This window comes from Oncorhynchus mykiss, chromosome 13, assembly GCF_013265735.2.
Source record: "Oncorhynchus mykiss isolate Arlee chromosome 13, USDA_OmykA_1.1, whole genome shotgun sequence".
Lineage (NCBI taxonomy): Eukaryota > Metazoa > Chordata > Actinopteri > Salmoniformes > Salmonidae > Oncorhynchus > Oncorhynchus mykiss.
In genome coordinates, this window is record NC_048577.1 from 26,328,847 (window position 1) to 26,353,901 (window position 25,055).

Below are 25,055 nucleotides of genomic sequence, written 5' to 3' on the forward strand. Positions count from 1 at the left end.
GAGAACCACTGGTCCAAGTATACCCCAAAACTTGAGGTAAAACTCAGCTGGCAGCCCATCCATCCCAGGCACCTTCCCTTTTCCCATCCTCCTAAGAGCGCTCTCAACCTCTTCTAGTGAGATCTGGGCCTCCATCACGTCTCTAATGTCCTCTGGCAACCGCCGGGACAAGTGTTCTAAAAACACGTTTCCCTGCTCTACATCTATTTCCCTTTCCTTAAATAAACCTTGGAAATGATCAGTTGTCACCCTGACCATTTCCTCTGGTTTACTTACTATACTACCATTTTCTTCCCTAACTCCCTTCATTACCTTCCTACTCTGTCTGGCCCTAACCGACTTAAAGAACATAGCGGAACAAGTCTCATTATGTTCTAGAAAGCCACTATGCGCACGCTCCATGAAAGCTCGAGCCTTCTGCTCCTGCAGCTCCCTGAGCTGCGCCTTTAGGGCTGCAAATCTCTCCCAGTCAATCGACCCGCCGAGGTTGCCTGCCTCGTACTCGAGTTCAATTAACCTTTGGATACGATCCACCTCCCTCCTTTCCTCCCTTTTTTTCCTTCTACAATATCCTATTATAAAAGCCCTTATCCTCCCTTTGACTAAATCCCACCACTCTAACACCCCCTCGCACATGGACCGGAGGCCGTCAAGCCTCCGAAAGAAACAAAAAAATGTGTCAACGAAAGCCTGCTCCTCCAGTATATCCCGATCTAACTTCCAGTACCCCCTACCGAAGAGGCAGACTGGCGACCCCACCTGCAGGAACACCCCGTCGTGATCCGTGAAGAAAACAGGCAACAGCCGCCCAGACAACTGACCCAAAGACCTGGATACAAAAATGTAGTCGAGCCTCTGCGAAACCCCCCTGGAGTTGCGCCATGTAGGACCGACCATTGCCGGAGTAGTGTGCAGGCCACCATCAACCAGACCATGGCAAGCCATTAGCCCAGAGATGGCACCTGCACTGCTATCACCGCCTACCCCTAAATCTATATTAAAGTCTCCTCCTATCACCAAGTGCCTGTTTGTAACACACAGGGGCGCCAGACAGTCCACCATCTCCCTCCTGTCTGCCGCCACCTGTGGCCCATACACCCCAATTAACCTATATCTAGCTTCTCTAAACTTAACATCTATCCCCAAAACTCTACCCTGCATTATTACAAAAGTGTTCTCTATTTTAACCTCTCTATGCCCACACAAAATCCCTACTCCTGTTGAGTGCACCCCTCCTATGCCCCAAAAAGATTCCCCCTTATCCCACTCCCTCTTAAATCTACACACATCCCCACCATCCCTCAGGTGAACCTCCTGTAAAAAACAGAAATCAAACCCCACACCCTCTAAATAACAAAAAGCCGCCCTCCTTTTAACATTATCCCTTAACCCCCTAACATTTAGACTAAAAAAAGAAACGGAACTATTCATTTAATTATTTACAACAAATAAAAACCCCAAAACCCAAAGAAAAACCAGGAGACTCACCCGATGCTCCCCTGGTCCATCTCCACCGGCGGGGACGTCCTCTCCTCTCCTGACGCCCCCCCGTCCTCCATCCCAACCCATGATCCAGGCAGTGTGTTGGGTCCTCCCTCCCCACCCACCATCCCCCCCCTCCCTGTTTGCCTCGGGGCTTCATGTAGGGGACCCCATCTCCCCAAACAGGAGTTGGGATCCCTCTAGCAAACAACCCACCGACCCCTCACTGGAGTCATCCACTAAGATGCAAGGGGCTGAGGCAAACCGGGAGGACAAATTACCCTCCCCCCCCTCCCCCCCCCCCCCCCCCGCCACTCTCTTAACCCCCCCTCCCCCTCCACACCCCCCTCCCTCTCACTTCCTGCCAAGCTCCCCCTCTTTATCCCTTTCTTCTTTGGTGAAGGAGGTAGCGGGGAGACACAACGTCCCATCCCCGCTAACTCCTCCACCAAATCCCTCATTTCGACCTCGAGGAAGCCTGGCAGGCTGTCCCCCCACTTCTTCCTCCCTGCCCCTCCCTCCCACCTCCACTCCTCCCTCCTTCTCCGTCACTGTCCCCGTTCCCTCTTCCACTCCTTCTCGTACCACTGTCCCCTTCTCCCTCTTCTCAGCTCCTCCACCTTCTTCCGTCCCCTTTTTCTTCTCTCCTTCTGTTCCATTCTTTTCTTCTCCTCGCCTCTTTCTTCCCACCTCATCCTTCTTCCCATCTTCTTCCTGCGCCGTCTTTTCCCCTGTGCCATCCATGCAATCCGCACGCGTCCTTTCTTTCCTCCCCCCATCCCCCGCTCCCCCCCCAGCTGCAGACGCGTATGACCTGTGACGAGCCGGGCAATCACGCCACAGGTGTACTTTCGAGCCACACCCGTGGCAAGCCTTGGGCTCGTCACCATTTCTTGGCGGTGCACGAGGCCAGGATATGGCCGTAGGCCATACAACGCCTGCAGAACAGGGGCTGACGTGCATAGTAGAGTGTTCCCCTGTCAGCCCCCAGGGAGAACATCGCCGAGGATGGAGGTAGCCATCCGCACTCTTCGGGGACTCCCTGAGTAACGCCTGGAACCCTCTCCTCCCGTTCCAGAAACCCAGGGAGTCCCTGAGGTACCTCGCTGAGGAGACATTGTCCATGTATCTCCCCAGAAAGGCCCTCACTTCTTCATCCTTCACGTGCGGATTGTACATGTTTACGGTGACCACCCTGAAGTTGTTCTTTGCCAGGCTGGTCACCGCATAATGGCACAGGGGTCCTTTTCTTTCCGCTTCCTTTGCCATCTTCAATACATCATCATGTTTCTCTTGCTTGTGAAACGTCACATCAAAACCCTTTTCATTTGGGTTGCCTTGAAGGCAGAGTACTTCCTTCACCTCTATCCTGAGGCATCCCATCAATATGGTCCTTCCAAAAGTTTCCCTGCCCCAAGGTTCCATCTCCTTTTCAGTCCATGAAAATCTTACAGTATTTGCTATACCAATCCCCGGAACCGACCAGGTTTGCTTGTTTGTATTCATTTTTCTTCTTCAAAAAAAAGCTCTCTCCAGAAAGAAGCTTCAACCTGAAATGAGAACATCTTTAACCAAAAAGGTGGAGCAACTAAAGGTGTTGACTCTCCACATCTATCAAGACAACTGGAGCACTGGGCCAGACACTCTTAAATAGAACCTGGACCAGCTCAGGTGAAAAACCTTCCCATAACTCATCTCTAATACGGAAAGTCAAAAAATAATTTGTGATCCATGGACCGCACTGGCTAAACACAAAACACAAATATTTTTGACTGCCCAACCTTGAGACAATCAGAAACTAAGTTGTCCTCACCATGGACACAAGCACCAAAAACGCTGTTGTTTTGACAAGTAGCAATAAATCACTGATATCGATTAGGGGGGAGATCAGATTGTACTTGCTGTTGAAACTAACATCTAAAAAAACACATGGAAATTGGAGACATTTTTTAGCTCATTGGTTAGAGGACAACCTGCAGAAGACAGTCAGCTACATTTTGGAGTGATACATTTAAATGTAGGGGTCGCTAAACAAAGGAACGCAACACTTATTTGTCATCACTCATCGATATAATGTTGAAATCAATTGTGCCGAGAGGAGGGAGATGAGGTTGCACGTCCTGTTAAAACTAACATTTCAAAAACCACACGGAATCTGGGAAAAATGTGTACATCACTGGTTAGAGGACAATTTGTAGAAAACAGCTCCCCATATTTTGAAGTGTTGCATTTTGACTCAAGTGGGTCACCAACGTGGTAAGTGTAACGACTCTTTTTGTTAGTCATTTTTTCTTAAGTCTCATAAATAGTACTCTTCCATTTCAGAGCCTGGATTTTCCCGCTGAGGCTAATATCCACATCATGCTGAAATCAATAGAACAGGGGGCAAACTTTTAGGGTCCTAAATTGTGACATCATTAATATACTCCTACTATAATGTTAAAACATTCTACATTGTGAAATCACTTCATTGACATGTATGTATTTTCTGATGTTTGATCAGAGATCTTTTTTCAGAGTATCTCTGGTCACACTGATCACAGCTATGAGATATCTCTCCTGTGTGTGTTCTCTGGTGCAATATCAGGCCGTTTAGCTGAGTCAAACTCTTCCCACATTGAGTTCAGCTATAAGGTTTCTCTCCTGTGTGTGTTCTCCAGTGAATCTTCAGTTCCCCAGATTGAACAAAACTCTTCCCACATACAGTACAGCTATAAGATTTCTCTCCTGTGTGTCTTCAGAAGGCTAGATGTATAAAAAAAACTTCCCACATTGAGTACAGCTTTAGGGTTTCTCTGTGTTCTCTGGTGAAGAGTCAGATTGCGTGAACTAGCAAAACTCTTCCCACATTCATCACAGCTATACGATTTCTCTCCTGTGTGTATTCTCTGGTGTGATATCAGGCTGGTTGACTGAGTAAAACTCTTCCCAAATTGAACACAGCTATAAGATTTCTCTCCTGTGTTTGTTCTCTGGTGTGATGTCAGCTGGCCAGATGTAGTAAATCTCTTCCCACATTGACCACAGCTATAAGATTTCTCTCCTGTGTGTGTTCTCTGATGAATTGGAATGCCTAATGAGGTGAATCTCTTCCCACAGTCAGAGCAGCAGTGAGTTCTCTTCCCTGTGGATATCTTCAGGTGTTTATTAAGAACAAATTCGTATTTACATTGACGGCCTACCCCGGCCAAACCCAAACACAGACGATACTGGGCCAATTGTGCTCTGTCCTATGGGACTCCCAATCAGGGCCTGTTATGATACAGCCTGGATTTGAACCAGGGTCTGTAGTGACGCCTCTAGCACTGAGATGCCGAACCTTAGACCACTGCATTGTTTGTGTGTTAACATTACACTCAGTGTAATAGACTCAGTGATAAAGGTATGGGATTCTGGGTAATCCACAGCAGATTTTTGGAGAATTTGAAAATTGAGTGGTCCTGGGATAGAAATGTATAAAGTTGACATTACATCATAAAATCCACGTTTTAAATCATACATTAGCAATTTATGTTTTAGTAACTACTGTTGTTGGTTTGGTGTCAAGTAAGCCTCTCTTTATATGTTACTTGCCGAATCTCAGTTTTCCATGTGGGTTTTATGCTAAAGATCCCTCTTTTCAAATGAGTATCTAACTGGAAAATGCATATTCTTTAGGAGTGCTATTTTTACCCTGTCGACCACTGATCATTCATCCACACTGTGTGTCCCGTCAATGCTGGTAATTTATGACAAATGTATAAAGTATATGCTTTATCTCCCTCACCAACTTTAAACATCTGCTATCTGAGCAGCTAACCGATCGCTGCAGCTGTACATAGTCCATCGGTAAATAGCCCACCCAATTTACCTACCTCATCCCCATACTGTTTTTATTTATTTACTTTTCTGCTCTTTTGCACACCAGTATATGACCATCTGATCATTTATCACTCCAGTGTTAATCTGCTAAATTGTAATTATTCGCCTACTTCCTCATGCCTTTTGCACACAATGTATATAGACTCTTTTTTTTCTCTACTGTGTTATTGACTTGTTTATCGTTTTCTCCATGTGTAACTCTGTGTTGTCTGTTCACACTGCTATGCTTTATCTTGGCCAGGTCGCATTTGTAAATGAGAACTTGTTCTCAACTAGCCTACCTGGTTAAATAAAGGTGAAATAAATAAATAAAACATGAACACCAGCCAGTTTATTAGCCCGGTTTTGTTAGTTTAGGTGTATTATACTTCTTCGGACATTGGGTAATTTTCCAGGTTAATTTGATATATTTTGACACTAAAATGGATGACAGTTTATTCTGATGTAGTGAATATGAGACACATGGAAACCATTGATTCATTTATTATAGTAAATTATGAATTAGTAGGAATTGTTAAATCCACTATACGATCACAATAACTTTGATCGACATTTCAACTGTTTTTTTGTTAGTATATTTTTGGACAGATTTATAGAGAATTGCTGTGGGAGTGCAATTTATATCCCGTCACTACTGATCATTCATCCATACTGTGTGTGTCCCATCATTGCAGCTTTGGAAATAAATTAACTATCCATCCATTGCTCCTTCCTGTGTTGACTCACTGACTTGAGAAACGGGACCAGGAAGGTCACACTAGCTCGATATCTAGCTCAAGCTTGCAAAAGTTTTTTTTGGGGTCATATATTATTCTATTATTAACATACAATATACTTGCAGTGAAGCCACTCAACAACTACATCACACCAGTCACCCAACAGACTCTCATTCAGAGCAACACACAGAAGCATCCAGGGTCAATGCCCTGCTCACCGATCTACCACCAGGCCAAAAAACGTGAACCCGAACCCTCCAAGATCCCCCCACAGTTCCCCACTAGCTGTCCCTCAACCATTCGAGACTCCTCCCACTGTCCCCCCTCAGGAAGAAAAAACAATTAATTCCATTCCCCACCCCCAAGAACCCCCCAATGTACCAACAACCAAGAGAATGAACTAAAGAGAAAAAAGGAAAAGACAGAAGAAAACAGCAAACAACAATGCAAAAAAATAATCAAACAAAAAAATAAATTTAAAACAAAGGACATCAATGACAACTAAAATCATAACAGCAATGCCAACGTGCATGTCTGGCACTATTACATGTATATGTGTGTTCTTGAATGTGTTTATTTGAGTGAGTGTATGTGTATATATATGCATGTGTACCAACACCTGCACGGCACCATCCTCAGGCAAACCGGCATTAGTTGTAAAAACTTTTACAACAAAAAGCTTTTATCTGTTGACCATCATTCTATCTCCTATCATCTATCTATCATGAGGTAGTCCACCTGTAATGCATTTCAATTTACAGGTGTGCCTTGTTAAATGTTAATTTGCTGAATTTCTTTCTTTCTTAATGCATTTGAGCCAATCAGTTGTGTTGTGACAAGGTAGGGGTGGTATAAAGAAGAGAGCCCTATTTGCTGAAAGACCAAGTCTATATTATGGCAAGAACCGCTCAAATAAGCAAAAAGAAATTGCAGTCCATCATTACTTTTACACATGAAGGTCAGTCAATGCAGAACATTTCAAGAACTTTGAAAGATTCTTCAAGTGCAGTCGCAAAAAACGTCAATCGCTATGATGAAGCTGGCTCTCATGAGGATTGCCACAGGAAAGGAAGACCCAGAGTTACCTCTGCTGCAGAAGAAAAGTTCATTAGAGTTAACTGTGAAGACAACATAACTATGCCTATGAGATGGTTTGGGATGAATCGTAACGGAAGGAAATGCGGGCAACAAGTGCTCAGCATATGTGGGAACTTCTTCAAGACTGTTGGAAAAGCATTCCAGGTGAAGCTGGTTGAGAGAATGCAAAGAGTATGCAAAGAGGTCATCAAGGCAAATAAGAGAGCATATAAAACGAGAGCATATAAAACGATCTGATCCTAGTTCTATGTGAAGGCATAACATCTACAGCAGGAACAACTGTCTATGTTAGAGAGCATATAAAACGAACTGATCCTAGATCTGTACAAAGACATAACATCTACAGCAGGAACAACAAAAAGGCCCAGCTGGATTGAATTGAACTATTTAAAATGACATATTTGAATGTCAAATGATTTGTTCTGTTTGTCAGTACAAGACAGGGTCTGTAGAGGCTTGGCCTATTAGTGGTAGATTTGGGGGAGAATTTGACATGTCAGTTGGAATAGTGATAGATTTTTGGAGGGACTCTTGTCACTACAGCCAATCAGTGAGCAGCTTCCCTTCTCCCACATCTCAGGCAGTTCTGTTACTCACAACAATTCCCCTGCTTTCATCAACAATGGAAAAGCCCACTGAGCTAAAGCCTTGCCATTTTTTTACAATTAGGAAATAATATTTCATGTTTTACTCGTACCTTAGCCAGCATTGTGAATGGTTAGGAAATAATATGTCATGTTTTACTCATACCTCAGCCAGCATTGTGAATGGTTAGCAAATAATATGTCATGTTTTACTCATACCTCAGCCAGCATTGTGAATGGTGTCTGAGGCAGTGACAAACTAGACCATGGTAGTAAATCTAATACATCGCTGTTTTTAGTCATGCATGAAAGGTCTGGGGTGGTTCTGTGGTTAAGTTACTGACCTTGGAATACATTTCTGGCCATGCTGGCAGGGTCTGAATCAAACCCAATGTCCACCTGGCACACTGACAGGGTCTGAATCACACCCAATGTCCACCTGGCACACGGACAGGATCTGAATCAAACCCAATCTCCACCTGGTACACTGCCAGGGTCTGAATCAAACCCAATGTCCACCTGGCACACTGCCAGGGTCTGGATCAAACCCAATGTCCACCTGGCACACTGCCAGGGTCTGGATCAAACCCATTGTCCACCTGCTACACACTAGGCTTAACTTTGCTGTCTCTTTCCATGAAACATGGACAACCAATTAAAGTGCTTGGGAACCTAACAAGTCTTCAGGCAAGGATACTGATGTGGTTATTAACCAAACCATCTCCAATAGACTTCACCTCCTTGGACGTCATCTCAGTGAGTTTAGGTTGGGGAAAACGTGGAGATGGCTTTGTACCTCATCTCAGTGAGTTTAGGTTGGGGACACCGTGGAGATGGCTTTGTACCTCATCTCAGTGAGTTTAGGTTGGGGAAATATTGTCATTTTTAGCATTTATTTGCAGAAAATGACAACTGGCCAAAATAACAAAAAATATGCAGTGTTGTCAGACCTCGAATAATGCAAAGAAAGTAAGTTCATATGAATTTTTAAACACGATACTAATGTTTTAACTTAGGAGTTTAGGTGAGTTTAGGTTGGGGAAACCAAGGAGGAGAGGGCTTTGTACCTAGTTCATGACATTGAGCAGGAGAGAGCAGCTGTAACACGGTACCTGGTCTAGTTCATGACATTGAGGAGGAGAGAGCAGCTTTAACACAGTACCTGGTCTAGTTCAAAGGGACAAGGGACCAAGAGTCTGTTGATTGGTCGGTCATTGGGTTAATTTGTTTTGCAATATGTTCAAGTCAAATTAAGCTTTATTTATACAGCACATTTCAGACATGCATGCAACACAATGGCTTCACAGGTAAAAACATTTAAAAAATGAAAATAAACAAATATTTAGTACACAACAAACATAAGAGGTTAAAAAACAGAAGAATAACAACTGAAAGACTAATGAGCATGCTAAGGAAATGCCATTGATTCAAATATGAATAATTGGAAGCAATATCCAACCCAAAATATAAGCTTGTTTTATAGGAGGGGCTCTGAAAGACACTATGGGGGTGTCCATTGAAAGTTGACTAGTAACAACAACTGGCACCTAAAAGACACCCACCATGATTGATAGTTGGTATTCAGCAGTCATAATGCCTAATTTACTTTAACGAACTACTAAAATAGTGATTGTGTCAGACAGCAGCTCTACACTTTATTGACTGACTGATCCATTCATCCCTCCTCAGCCTTCCTCTCCTCTGAAGACACAGTGAGGGTGGAGCTCAGTCAGAGCTGTTGAGGAACTGGTTAAGAAGAACACTTCTACAGCCAGAGAGGTCACATGGTTAAAATGGTAAATATTTATGTCCCCTTAGCGGTTCATCATGTCAGCAAAAGGGAATATGTTCCATAATCCATGTTTATTTACATTACTGCAAATTGTCCACTGATATTGGTGCAATTTCTCACCCCTTCTGGCTGTATGAAAGTTAATTTCCCCTCAGGCACACACATTTGTTCTTTGATATTATGAAGGTCATTTGTGTCAAATGTACTTTTCCCCACTCATTCACCCCATCTCTTTAAATTGCTTACGCATATTCAGTGGCCTGACTGCATCCAGACTATGTCAAAGGCCCATCCTGGTAGATCTGAACTTAATGCAGTATGGAGTGATCAGAAGTCACATTTAGGTGCCCGGTGTAAATGAGGCCATAGATGCTCCATAACCATTACTTTGAATGTTTTATATAATATGACGAAATGTGTTTATTTCTGTGTTGCAGGGGCAGTCAAGAAATAAAACAGCAAGGCCACAGGACATGACATAAGCAGAGCTGCGGGAGACTACCTCAAGCCCTTGGTAGAGCTGGGGGTGGTGTTTACCACTCCACCACGCCTTCAGCAGTCTTGAAAAGTGCGATTGATACTGATTTCCATACTAAGAGGGACCAAGAGTCTGTTGATTGGTTGGTCATTGGGTTCATTACTTGAACTCAAATCAAGCTTTATTTATACAGCACATGTCAGACATGGATGCAACACAAAGGCTTCACAGGTTAAAAAAAACAAACAAATGAAAATAAACAAATATTTAGTACACAACAAACATAAGACTAACAACTGAAAGACTAATGAGCACCCTAAGGAAATTCCATTGATTAAAATATTAATTGGATGCGAAATCCAATCCAAAATATAGGCTTGTTTTTTAGGAGTTCTCAAAGACCCTATGGGGGTGTCCACTGAAAGTTGACGAGTAACAACAACTGGGACATAAGACACCCACCCTGAGACCCACCAAATATGCCCAGGAAAAGGTAGACAAAAGAAAAACCAACACCAAACTTAAAGACAGGAAGCAAACTGAAAAAGGTGGTTAAAATAATTTATTACAATCAATACCATTCATACTATTACAAAATCATAATTCTCATTCATTCTTAATTAATTCTATTTACAAAAACATCAAACAAAAACAAACCTCAGGGGAGCATCGTCCCTCCCCGTCATACCTAACCAATACCTAACCCTTTCCCTATCTCCCCTTCCCTAATCTATCCCCTTACCAAACTCACTCTAACACTCCCAGCCCTAAACCCCCTTTCCACCTCTCCCGTGCCGCATGCTTCCCCCACTTCCTCTCCTCCCTCTTCATCTTCCCCCTCAAATCACCTTCCACCCTTCTCACTATCCCTTCCACCCCCCAATCTCTCCCTGTCTTGACTAAATTCTGCCTGGCTTCCCACAGTCCCTTTTTAAAGAGACTCATGAGAAGCCACAGCAGAAACCTGTCCCTATCCGTTCCCTTTGCTCTCCCTACGCCTCTCTCTAGCCTAGCCCATGTCAAAACAAAATCACTCCTAACCACACCTAGCATTACTCGTGCCCTAGCCCAGACTAGTCCGGCAAAGGCACAGTCCCCAAAGGCATGGCGCACAGTCTCCTCCCTGCCACAAGAGGATCTTGGACAGGTGGGGGATTGCACCAAACTATACCGGTACAAGATGGCACGTACCGGCAAGCATTTATGGAGGCCCAACCAATTCAGGTCCTTGAGCCTGTTGTCCAGGCCCCGCGCCTGCACTCCCTCCCAGAACACTGACGAGATGCCCGCTACAGGCGCAGGACTCCCTGCCTGCCTGACCTCCTCGTACAGGTGCCTGTGGTCTAAACCTACTCGGGCAACTTCAACCTCGGGGTGCGCACGCAGCCACTTGGCCGCATGGCCAAAATGCCACGGCAGCTGTTCCGCCCGAGGACCCGCGTTAGACCACACCATTACGCTTCTCGCCTTATACGAGAAGAACACCCGCAGGAGGTAACCGGACGGGTGTATAACCGGACGAGCAAGCTCCGTCAACAAGAAAGAAACAAAAATGGTGTCCAGCTTGAGGGGGAAATGTGGTACCCCCCTACCTCCCTCCCTGATGGGACAGATCATGCGTGCCCTGGCGACCCACTCGCACCTGCCACTCCACATAAACTGAAACACAAGCCTCACTAGGCCTCCTCAGACAAGCCGGCAATGGATAGATGTATGCCACATACAAAAGAGACGGCAACACATCCACCGTTAGGACCAGGACTTTGCCCATAAAAGACAAATACCTAGCCTTCCACATTGCTAGCTTCCTCTGTACCACTGCGATACGCATGTTCCAGTTTAGCGTCGCTGAGCCGGAGGTCTCAAAATGAACCCCGAGAATCCTCAGGGCCCCTTCACAGAGAGATAACCCCCCAGGCACATCCGTTCTACCGCGCCATCTTCCGAAAAACTTGACGGAAGACTTTGCATGGTTCAGAACCGCTCCCGACGCTCGGGTGAAATCCCCAAAGATGGCAAGGGACCTTGTCAGGCACAAGTCCTTGCACAACAGCAAGGAAGTGTCGTCGGCGTACTGCGTCATCTTAACACGCAGCCCACCGCTTCCAGGGATCAACAAGCCTTCCACCCCTGTGTCTGCCCTAATGGCAGCCCCCAGAGGCTCCATGTACAGAACGAAGAGGAGAGCCGAGAGTGGGCATCCCTGCCTGACCCCAGACGAGAGGTCAAAAACGTCACCTAAGTGACTATTTACACTAACTCGACACCCCGCTCCGACATATAAAGTACGGATCCATCCTATAAACTTCTCCCCAAATCCTAATCTACCTAACACCCTGAATAGAAAATATCTATTCACGCGATCAAAAGCTTTCGCCTGATCTAGCGCTGCTACCATTAAAGGCAGCCCTCTATCTTCAACCCAAGCGATGGAATCCCTGATCAACTGTAGGTTCCATCTTATAGAGCGGCCCTCTATCCCGCACGTCTGATCCTCGTGGACGACGTAGGGAAGGGCTGTGCGCAACCGGTCTGCTAAAACATTTGCAAGAATCTTGTAATCTACGCACAGCATGGTCAATGGCCGCCAGTTGCCAAGGTCAGTTGCTTCCCCCTTCTTATAAAGAAGTGACAGCACACCAACAGCCATTGATCCCCCCGGGACCCCCGTCTCAAGGATGGCCTTCAAGACTTCGAGAACCACTGGTCCAAGTATACCCCAAAACTTGAGGTAAAACTCAGCTGGCAGCCCATCCATCCCAGGCACCTTCCCTTTTCCCATCCTCCTAAGAGCGCCCTCAACCTCTTCTAGTGAGATCTGGGCCTCCATCACGTCTCTAATGTCCTCTGGCAACCGCCGGGACAAGTGTTCTAAAAACACGTTTCCCTGCTCTACATCTATTTCCCTTTCCTTAAATAAACCTTGGAAATGATCAGTTGTCACCCTGACCATTTCCTCTGGTTTACTTACTATACTACCATTTTCTTCCCTAACTCCCTTCATTACCTTCCTACTCTGTCTGGCCCTAACCGACTTAAAGAACACGCTCCAGGAAAGCTCGAGCCTTCTGCTCCTGCAGCTCCCTGAGCTGCGCCTTTAGGGCTGCAAATCTCTCCCAGTCAATCGACCCGCCGAGGTTGCCTGCCTCGTACTCGAGTTCAATTAACCTTTGGATACGATCCACCTCCCTCCTTTCCTCCCTTTTTTTCCTTCTACAATATCCTATTATAAAAGCCCTTATCCCCCCCTTGACTAAATCCCACCACTCTAACACCCCCTCGCACATGGACCGGAGGCCGTCAAGCCTCCGAAAGAAACAAAAAAATGCATCAACGAAAGCCTGCTCCTCCAGTATATCCCGATCTAACTTCCAGTACCCCCTACCGAAGAGGCAGACTGGCGACCCCACCTGCAGGAACACCCCGTCGTGATCCGTGAAGAAAACAGGCAACAGCCGCCCAGACAACTGACCCAAAGACCTGGATACAAAAATGTAGTCGAGCCTCCGCGCAACCCCCCTGGAGTTGCGCCATGTAGGACCGACCATTGCCGGAGTAGTGTGCAGGCCACCATCAACCAGACCATGGCAAGCCATTAGCCCAGAGATGGCACCTGCACTGCTATCACCGCCTACCCCTAAATCTATATTAAAGTCTCCTCCTATCACCAAGTGCCTGTTTGTAACACACAGGGGCGCCAGACAGTCCACCATCTCCCTCCTGTCTGCCGCCACCTGTGGCCCATACACCCCAATTAACCTATATCTAGCTTCTCTAAACTTAACATCTATCCCCAAAACTCTACCCTGCATTATTACAAAAGTGTTCTCTATTTTAACCTCTCTATGCCCACACAAAATCCCTACTCCTGTTGAGTGCACCCCTCCTATGCCCCAAAAAGATTCCCCCTTATCCCACTCCCTCTTAAATCTACACACATCCCCACCATCCCTCAGGTGAACCTCCTGTAAAAAACAGAAATCAAACCCCACACCCTCTAAATAACAAAAAAACGCCCTCCTTTTAACATTATCCCTTAACCCCCTAACATTTAGACTAAAAAAAGAAACAGAACTATTCATTTAATTATTTACAACAAATAAAAACCCCAAAACCCAAAGAAAAACCAGGAGACTCACCCGATGCTCCCCTGGTCCATCTCCACCGGCGGGGACGTCCTCTCCTCTCCTGACGCCCCCCCGTCCTCCATCCCAACCCATGATCCAGGCAGTGTGTTGGGTCCTCCCTCCCCACCCACCATCCCCCCCTCCTTGTTTAGCTCGTGGCTGCATGTAGGAGACCCCATCTCCCCAAACAGGAGTTGGGATCCCTCTAGCAAACAACCCACCGACCCCTCACTGGAGTCATCCACTAAAATGCAAGGGGCTGAGGCAAACCGGGAGGACAAATTACCCCCCCCCCCCCCCCCCCCCCCCCCCCCCCCCCCCCCGCCACTCTCTTAACCCCCCCCCTCCCCCTCCACACCCCCCTCCCTCTCACTTCCTGCCAAGCTCCCCCTCTTTATGCCTTTCTTCTTTGGTGAAGGAGGTAGCGGGGAGACACAACGTCCCATCCCCGCTAACCCCTCCACCAAATCCCTCATTTCGACCTCGAGGAAGCCTGGCAGGCTGTCCCCCCACTCCTTCCCCCCATCTCCCCCCCCTCCCCTCCCACCTCCACTCCTCCATCCTTCTCGTACCACTGTCCCCTTCTCCCTCTTCTCAGCTCCTCCACCTTCTTCCGTCCCCTTTTTCTTCTGTTCCATTCTTTTCTTCTCCTCGCCTCTTTCTTCCCATCTCATCCTTCTTCCCATCTTCCTCCTGCGCCGTCTTTTCCCCTGTGCCATCCATGCAATCCGCACGCGTCCTTTCTTTCCTCCCCCCATCCCCCGCTCCCCCCCAGCTGCAGACGCGTATGACCTGTGACGAGCCGGGCAATCACGCCACAGGTGTGCTCTTGAGCCACACCCGTGGCAAGCCTTGGGCTCGTCACACTCCTTTGCCTCGTGCTCTTCCGACCCACAAAAACGACATTTCTTGGCGCTGCACGAGGCCAGGATATGGCCGTAGGCCATACAACGCCTGCAGAACGGGGGCTGACGGGCATAGTAGAGTGTTCCCCTGTCAGCCCCCAGGGAGAACATCGCCGGAGGATGGAGGTAGCCATCCACACTCTTCGGGGACTCCCTGAGTAACGCCTGGAACCCTCTCCTCCCGTTCCAGAAACCCAGGGAGTCCCTGAGGTACCTTGCTGAGGAGACATTGTCTATGTATCTCCCCAGAAAGACCCTCACTTCTTCATCCTTCACGTGCGGATTGTACATGTTTACGGTGACCACCCTGAAGTTGTTCTTTGCCAGGCTGGTCACCGCATAATGGCACAGGGGTCCTTTTCTTTCCGCTTCCTTTGCCATCTTCAATACATCATCATGTTTCTCTTGCTTGTGAAACGTCACATCAAAACCCTTTTCATTTGGGTTGCCTTGAAGGCAGAGTACTTCCTTCACCTCTATCCTGAGGCATCCCATCAATATGGTCCTTCCAAAAGTTTCCCTGCCCCAAGGTTCCATCTCCTTTTCAGTCCATGAAAATCTTACGATATTTGCTATACCAATCCCCGGAACCGACCAGGTTTGCTTGTTTGTATTCATTTTTCTTCTTCTTCAAAAAAGCTCTCTTCAGAAAGAAGCTTCAAACTGAAATGAAAACCTCTTAAACCAAAAAGGTGGAGCAACTAAAGGTGTTGACTCTCCACATCTATCAAGACAACTGGAGCACTGGGCCAGACACTCTTAAATAGAACCTGGACCAGCTCAGATGAAACACCTTCCCACTAACGAGACGGACAAGCCAGCACAGGTGTAACACATACTGACTAACGAGGTGACACCAATCAGTGCATCCTACGTGCTAACGAGCTATACGTGCTAATGAGCCATATACGTGCTAAGTCCAACCTCAAAACATAAATGGAAAAACCAAAGCCTGTAAAACCTTCCCCTTTAAGACAACAAATATATCCTATATTTTTGTTGGACAAGTTTGCTCACCACCAACAGAAAACAACATACATTTCACATTATAATCAACTACAATGCTTCACCTTCACCAATATAAACATGGTGTCTACTGGCTGTCATCAATTAAAAACAAGAAGAAGAAAAAACATTTCTAAATAATAATATACAATCATATAATTTTTTTTCTCCTTTTTCTTTCTATAGAATCCTAAAACTCACTAGCTTCTAGAACTCCTCCCCTTGGAACGAGCTCAAACAACTAACTAATCTCCAATACAGGAAAAACGTGCAGTCAAAATAAACTGTGATCCATTGCAACTCACTGCCTAAACGCAAAACACAATTTTTAAATTTATTTGACCCCTTTTTCCCCCGAATTTCGTGGTATCCAATTGTTTAGTAGCTACTATCTTGTCTCATCGCTACAACTCCCGTAAGGGCTCGGGAGCGACGAAGGTTGAAAGTCATGCGTCCTCCGATACACAACCCAACCAAGCCGAACTGCTTCTTAACACAGCGCGCATCCAACCCTGAAGCCAGCCGCACCAATGTGTCGGAGGAAACACCGTGCACCTGGCAACCTTGGTTAGCGCGCACTGCGCCCGGCCTGCAACTGGAGTCGCTGGTGCGCGATGAGTCAAGGATATCCCTACCGGCCAAGCCCTCCCTAACCCGGACGACGCTGGGCCAATTGTGCGTCGCTCCACGGACCTACCGGTCGCTTAACCACTACGCCACCCGGGAGTCCCAACACAAATCTTTTTGACTGCCCGCCCTTGAGACAATCAGCAACCAAGTTGTCCTTACCACGGACATGTCGGATTTCAAGAGGAAACTCCTGCAATATCCGTAGTAACTTTCCACCTCACTGCAGAGCTTCTCTCCCTTTTCAGGATTCACGAGATAGGCATGTTGTTGGATCGGGCCCAGTCCCCAATGTCATGCCCTAGTACATTTGGGTTGGCACATCTGAGAAGGAACCCTGATATTTTAAAAGCACAATGTCAATATAATTGTACCCAAAAATTGTCAGCTGGTTGCATAAATAATTATGATTACTAAATGTTACATAAATTGTAAATATGAAAATCAAAACCAAATGTACACCCCTTTGTTAATATGTATTGGCAATAATGAACTTGATGGTGAGACATGGAATAATTAAACATGTATCTGTTGTCAGGCTGAATGTTTGAAATGAGGTGATTTGAGACATGCTTCTTCAGTAGTGGAATAAAGACAATTAGCACTTGAATGTTGTAAAGAAATACTGGAGTGATGTAGGATTGTTCATAAAATTGATTATAGACCAATTTATTACACTGCGTCCATGTGTATAGTCTGCAAGTATGTTGAAATGAAGTTGTTTTCAAGTCATTGAAAAATCTACCCAAAAATACATCTTTTCAACTTTCACTTTCAACTACAACCGAACATATATTGGACGTCGGGCATAGTCTTATTTTCAACGTCTTTTCAATGACATTTTGCTAAATTGGAATAGCGCAATGTCAAAACACAGTTTTAACGTGTCCAAATCAATAACCACTATGCAGAAACAGTTTGTGATATATTGAAAACCTAAACATTTGAGTGTTTCATTGTGATTCCAGTGGGTCACCAATGTGATAAACTGCTAGCTACATTGTGATTTCAGTCGGTCACCAACGTGGTAAACTGCTAGCTACATTTTGAAGTGTTGCATTTAGATTCCAGTGGGTCACCAACGTGGTAAGTGTAACAAACACTTTTTTTGTTAGTCACTTTTTGTTCAATTTGTGAAAACTCTTTCAATTCAGAGCCTGGATTGTTTCCATGAAGCTAAAATCAATTGAGGGGGCAAAAATTTAGAGTTCTACGTTGGCATTCATTAAAATACTACTGATATAATGTTAAAATAATCTACATTGTGACATTATTTCATTGATATCATGAAACAACTCCTTCATGTATTTTCTGATGTTTGATCAGAGATCTTTTACTAGAGTATCTCTTCCCACATTGATCACAGCTATAAGGTTTCTGTCCTGTGTGTGTTCTCTGGTGTACAGTCAGTTGGCCAGATTGACCAAAACTCTTCCCACATTGATCACAGCTATAAGGTTTCTGTCCTGTGTGTGTTCTCTGGTGTACAGTCAGTTGGCCAGATTGACCAAAACTCTTCCCACATTGATCACAGCTAAAATATTTCTCTCCTGTGTGTGTTCTCTGGTGTATAGTTAGTTTGCTAGATGTAGTAAAACTCTTCCCACATTGATCACAGCCATAAGGTTTCTCTCCTGTGTGTGTTCTCTGGTGTATAGTTAGATTGCTAGATGTAGTAAAACTTTTCCCACATTGATCACAGCCATAAGGTTTCTCTCCTGTGTGTGTTCTCTGGTGTATAGTTAGATTGCTAGATGTAGTAAAACTCTTTCCACATTGATCACAGCTATAAGGTTTTTCTCCTGTGTGTCCCCGCTGGTGTCCTATCAGGCTGCTTAAGTGAGAAAAACTTGTCCCACATTGATAACAGCCAAAAGGTTTCTCTCCAGAATGTATTCTCTGGTGTGATTTCAGGGTTTCTAGCAGAATAAATCTCTTCCCACATTGATCACAGGCGTAAGGTTTCTCTCCTGTGTGTGTACTCTGGTGTATAGTTAGATAGCTAGATGTAGTAAAACTCTTCCCACATTGATCACAGCCATAAGGTTTCTCTCCTGTGTGTATTCTCTGGTGTATAGTTAGATTGCTAGATGTAGTAAAACTCTTCCCACATTGATCACAGCTATAAGGTTTCTCTCCTGTGTGAATTCTTTGATGTATTTTAAGGTTTGATGAAGAGTTTAATATTTTCCCACAGTCAGAGCAGCAGTGAGATTTCGTTCCTGTGGGTCTCTGCTGGTGTTTCTTGAGGAGTTCTGATCTGGAGAGACTTTTCTCTGCCTCGTCAGCATCATGATGTTGCTGAGGTTCCCCGGAGGATCCACGATAGTCACGTCTCTCTACTGTGTGAACGACAAAGTCAGACAGATGGTTAAAGGCCCACAACAGCAGAAATCCACTGTTTATTTGAGGTTAAGGGTGATGTCCAGAGCGTACCCATGAAGTTGTACATCAATTGACGTCTGTTAAATTTGATAGTCAAGACAGCAACAATAGTCAGATTTAGTCTTGTTTTCACATTAGTACTAACATCGATGATTGCATGCTAGAAATACATTTTTCAAGTTGTTGAAATCCTAAGCAGTGTGCCAGACGACCTTTGGTCTCCAATAGGCCCCTTACTGTGTTTGCTAAAATTGCGGCACGAGGGCAATGCACACACAATTTGGTTGCAGAAACTCCTCCATGCTAATGAGGAAACCGCTAGTTATGGATGTGGTATATCTGCCTGGAGCCAAAATGGTGAGCGAAGATTTTAGATTTTCACAATGTATTCTGAACACTACAGCGCAAGATCAGGAGTGCTACTCAAGGAAACCTCCATTAAGCTCTGTGTCTATTCACTAATTCATCACCATGGGGGAAAACTCAGGGGAGTTCTCATAGGCTGACAGCAAAAATAGCCTCCAATTTACAGGTTGATTATGAGTGTATTTCACACTACTATTGGATTATACAGTGGGGCAAAAAAGTATTTAGTCAGCCACCAATTGTGCAAGTTCTCCCACTTAAAAAGATGAGGCCTGTAATTTTCATCATAGGTACACTTCAACTATGACAGACAAAATGAGAAAAAAAATTCCAGAAAATCACATTGTAGGATTTTTTATGAATTTATTTGCAAATTATGGTGGAAAATAAGTATTTGGTCACCTACAAACAAGCAAGATTTCTGGCTCTCACAGACCTGTAACTTCTTCTTTAAGAGGCTCCTCTGTCCTCCACTCGTTACCTGTATTAATGGCACCTGTTTGAACTTGTTATCAGTATCAATGACACCTGTCCACAACCTCAAACAATCACACTCCAAACTCCACTATGGCCAAGACCAAAGAGCTGTCAAAGGACACCAGAAACACAATTGTAGACCTGCACCAGGCTGGGAAGACTGAATCTGCAATAGGTAAGCAGCTTGGTTTGAATAAATCAATTGTGGGAGCAATTATTAGGAAATGGAAGACATACAAGACTACTGATAATCTCCCTCAATCTGGGGCTCCACGCAAGATCTCACCCCGTGGGGTCAAAATGATCACAAGAACGGTGAGCAAAAATCCCAGAACCACACGGGGGGACCTAGTGAATGACCTGCAGAGAGCTGGAACCAAAGTAACAAAGCCTACCATCAGTAACACACTACGCCGCCAGGGACTCAAATCCTGCAGTGCCAGACGTGTCCCCCTGCTTAAGCCAGTACATGTCCAGGCCCGTCTGAAGTTTGCTAGAGAGCATTTGGATGATCCAGAAGAAGATTGGGAGAATGCCATATGGTCAGATGAAACCAAAATAGAACTTTGTGGTAAAAACTCAACTCGTCGTGTTTGGAGGACAAAGAATGCTGAGTTGCATCCAAAGAACACCATACCTACTGTGAAGCATGGGGGTGGAAACATCATGCTTTGGGGCTGTTTTTCTGCAAAGGGACCAGGACGACTGATCCGTGTAAAGGAAAGAATGAATGGGGCCATGTATCGTGAGATTTTGAGTGAAAACCTCCTTCCATCAGCAAGGGCATTGAAGATGAAACATGGCTGGGTCTTTCAGCATGACAATGATCCCAAACACACCGCCCGGGCAACGAAGGAGTGGCTTCGTAAGAAGCATTTCAAGGTCCTGGAGTGGCTTAGCCAGTCTCCAGATCTCAACCCCATAGAAAATCTTTGGAGGGAGTTGAAAGTCTGTGTTGCCCAGCAACAGCCCCAAAACATCACTGCTCTAGAGGAGATCTGCATGGAGGAATGGGCCAAAATACCACCAACAGTGTGTGGAAACCTTGTGAAGACTTAGCGAAAACGTTTGACCTCTGTCATTGCCAGCAAAGGGTAAATAACAAAGTATTGAGAAACTTTTGTTATTGACCAAATACCTATTGTCCACCATAATTTGCAAATAAATTCATAAAAAAACCTACAATGTGATTTTCTGGATTTTTTCTTCTCATTTTGTCTGTCATAGTTGAAGTGTACCTATGATGAACATTACAGGCCTCTCATCTTTTTAAGTGGGAGAACTTGCACAATTGGTGGCTGACTAAATACTTCTTTGCCCCACTGTAATTGTAAGGCTTGCTTGAATCACCTGCTTAAAATGTTTGTGTTATTGTCTCAAATCATCTGCTTTATAGTTCAAAAAATACTTAAACCAGTAAAATTCTCTTTGGCTAGGGGTTTGTACACTAAGTGTTTAACAAATTGGCACATTACTGCACCTAACAATAACATAGACCTACTATAGGACCCATAACTCCATCCAACAATAACATAGACCTAAGACTATAAATAATGTAATATTTCAGGTGAAACATGGAAACTAAAATGTCTTTGTCATGACATTTCATAACCAGATAATTTTGTGAATAATCCCACTAGACTACTCTGTAATGGGTTGTCATTCTAAATAAGGGAAAATAGCTCTGTGTGTTGTACAATAGCCTATCCACCACGGGACAATTCTCTACACATTATGAGCTAATTATCTCTGTGTCCAAACAGACTAACGGGACCCTACAGTAAATCAAGCAGACAATAACACATTACAAACATCAATTTGTTAGGGATGTTGGATCCAACGTGGAGCACGGCATAACTGTCTTTACCAGAGTAATGAATGAAGAAGCACTTTGGTTGTTGTTGAATGTCGTGATGTTTGTCACATGACTGTCATTCGAAAATGATTTCCTGGATCAGCTGATGATAGTTGAACATGTGACTGTAACTAAACAGCTACAGTATTAAGAATGATGTGTAATTATTGAAGAACCCGCATTAATGACAGTGTCCATTTGGGTGTTGTCAATAAAGTTAAGGTGACTAGGTTAGAACCATTGGATTTAGCAAACTCTGAAATTCTTTAGGATTTCTGTGCCCATGAAAACGGTTTTCCCAACATAATATAAGGAGACACTAAATGTTACGTAGGTAGAGTGCATTTCAGAGATCTGCATACAAAAAACTGTCCTAACAGGACAATAACCTAAACCACAAGGCCAAATCTTCACTGGAGGAGCTTACCAAGATGACATTGAATGTTCCTGAGTGGACTAGTTACAGTTTGGACTTAAATCGTCTTGAAAGTCTATAGCAAGACTTAAATGGCTTTTTAGCAATGATTAACAACCAACTTGACAGAACAGGAAGGATTTAAAAAAGAATAATGAATTTCACATGAAGATCAGTTGCCTATTGGATGACATCGCGACTTCCTATCAAAGCCAACTCATTGAATGCCTTAGTATGACATCACTCACTCCTTCTAGTTTGCAATTGTCTAAAAAACAATATTTTGCTCAAAACATTTTTGTTTCCCTTTAGTTTCCCTTTAGTGTGTTTATACTTTACTGTATTTATATATTACTTTTTTTATTTATATTTATTTATCACTGGAACACGTCATGAACAATTCCGACAGTACAAAAACATATTCAAGTGTAGAATGCCCTTTTAAAAATCACACATTAGTTTAACAATTGCAGAGTTTTGAGTCCCTGTTTTTTAAGATAGTACTCACTGTATTTACTGGTGTTAATCAGATCTCCAGTCTTCTCTTCTTCGTCCTCCTCTAATGTGACAGTAATCTCCCCCTCTTCATCCTTCATTCCAAAAACGTCTTCATCTTCTTTCACTTCATCCTCTATTCCAAAAACTGCATCCTCCTCCTCTTCTTTCACAGTAACATCCTCCTCCTCTTTCACTCTGAACGCGTCTTCCTCCTCTTCTTTCACGGTAACAGCCTCACCCTCTACTTGTTTTTGTATTTTAACAGCCTCATCTTCCTCCTCCTCCTCTTTCACCAGAGCTTCTTTCTCCGTCCAGCAGAGAAAAGGATGAGAGTAGCTTAGTGAACTCATGTTCGGGGATAATAGCTAGTTAGCATTAGCTACCAGACTAGTGCTAACTTAACCAGCCAGCTAGTTGACTTACAACGTAAATATTAAATTAAATGGGCATCTAGTTGTTTCCACATAAGTATGTTTAAATCATAGTGGCAATTAAACGACGAAATTGTCCTAAAGATCTTGAATGTTCCGACTTTGTTGTCTAGCGAGCTACCGAGGTGGCTGCAGTTGTTCCGTCCACGAGATTATACGTCACACTGGAAACATCGCCTGAAAGACACATATCGCCATCTGCTGTCTGGAAGGAGAAAACGCAGTTGAGGAGGGAAAACTTTTTTTTATTCTTCATTGAATTATAATATTATAAAGCAGTTTAAATAAGCGTTTTTTTCCTCTCCATTAAATAAGAATATTATATCAACACGTACAAAGAGCAACAAGTGTTGTTTGATTAGTTCAGATTTTTTATGAGAATTTAAAACATCTACTCCACATCTGTATTTCTGATTCAGTCAAATATCAAAATATATATATCAAATATATCAAAATAAGCACCTAGTTATTGATACCCTTGATCAAGATGAGCAAAAATGTATGTATAAAATAAATAAACTTTACCCACTACCAGGATATTTTAGCCCAAAACCGGGTTACCTCTCTGCTAGGAGGCTGAAACTTGGCCATAAGTAGATCTTCCAGCAAGACACATCAACATCCAGAAATAAACTGTTAATTTGGCACAAATTCAACATTTTTTATGGCCATCTCAGTCTTCGGACTTTCTCTGAGCAATTGTATCATAATAAAATAATATAAATGTCCCTTGATTTTTTGTGTGTGTAAGAATACATAATGTACAGTGGGGAGAACAAGTATTTGATACACTGCCGATTTTGCAGGTTTTCCTACTTACAAAGCATGTAGAGGTCTGTAAACAAATGAAAATAAAGGTCAGAACGTGACACAGGTCTGTGAGAGCCGGAATTCTTACTGGTTGGTAGGTGATCAAATACTTATGTCATGCAATAAAATGCAAATTAATTACTTAAAAATATACAATGTGATTTTCTGGATTTTTGTTTTAGATTCCGTCTCTCACAGTTGAAGTGTACCTATGATAAAAATTACAGACCTCTACATGCTTTGTAAGTAGGAAAACTTGCAAAATTGGCAGTATCAAATACTTGTTCTCCCCACTGTATATAATGAACAGACTAGGTCTATACTGCTCCTACATGGTGTAACAAAAGTTACATGACATATTATTTCCTAACCATTCACAATGCTGTCTGAGATACGAGTAAATCATGACCTATTATTTCCTAACCATTCACAATGCTGGCTGAGGTATGAGTAAAACATGACATATTATTTCCTAACCATTCACAATGCTGGCTGAGGTACGAGTAAATCATGACATATTATTTCTTAACCATTCACAATGCTGGCTGAGGTATGAGTAAAACATGACATATTATTTCCTAACCATTCACAATGCTGGCTGAGGTACCAGTAAAACATGACATATTATTTCCTAACCATTCACAATGCTGGCTGAGGTACGAGTAAAACATGACATATTATTTCCTAATTGTCAAAAAATCCCCACTCCTTTATCAACCTGTCTCTCACTGTTTAACCAGAATAACATGAGTTGTGCCCTTCAAACTGTTAGATTGTTAGTCCATAATCATATTTAGCTACTTAGATGTCATGTATTGTCATGTTATGTTCTCTATAATGAAACATCACCAAGTGAAATAAAGTTGATAAGATACTCTTAATAGACATTAAATAAAAAATGGTTGTTCAGAAATCATTCATTATTATGTTGCTCTGATGAAATGAACAAAATATTTCACAATCATTACCACTGCTGATATTCACATCGAATAATTACAAGGATCATATTTCTCAGTTGCATTGACCTGCAGACATCAGACACCACCTCTCTCTTATGTACATGTGACTGAAATGTAACCAATCAGAAAAATCACTGAGACAATTTTGATGGCCAAATAAAAAAAACTGCACGTTTCTGCACGT

At 43.8% G+C, this 25,055-nt stretch overlaps 1 protein-coding gene across 1 annotated transcript; it reads right to left on the reverse strand.

Annotated features, from left to right (window-relative positions):
- Positions 1–16,141: 16,141 nt before the first annotated feature.
- LOC118938433 (zinc finger protein 239-like) lies at positions 16,142–22,941 on the reverse strand. Its single transcript, XM_036942370.1, has 2 exons — positions 22,682–22,941; positions 16,142–19,017 (listed from the first exon to the last, which is right to left on the reverse strand). Exons 1-2 carry the CDS (start codon positions 22,767–22,769, stop codon positions 17,960–17,962), a joined length of 1,146 nt encoding a protein of 381 aa, XP_036798265.1. The 5' UTR covers positions 22,770–22,941; the 3' UTR covers positions 16,142–17,959.
- Between the last annotated feature and the right edge of the window lie 2,114 nt (positions 22,942–25,055).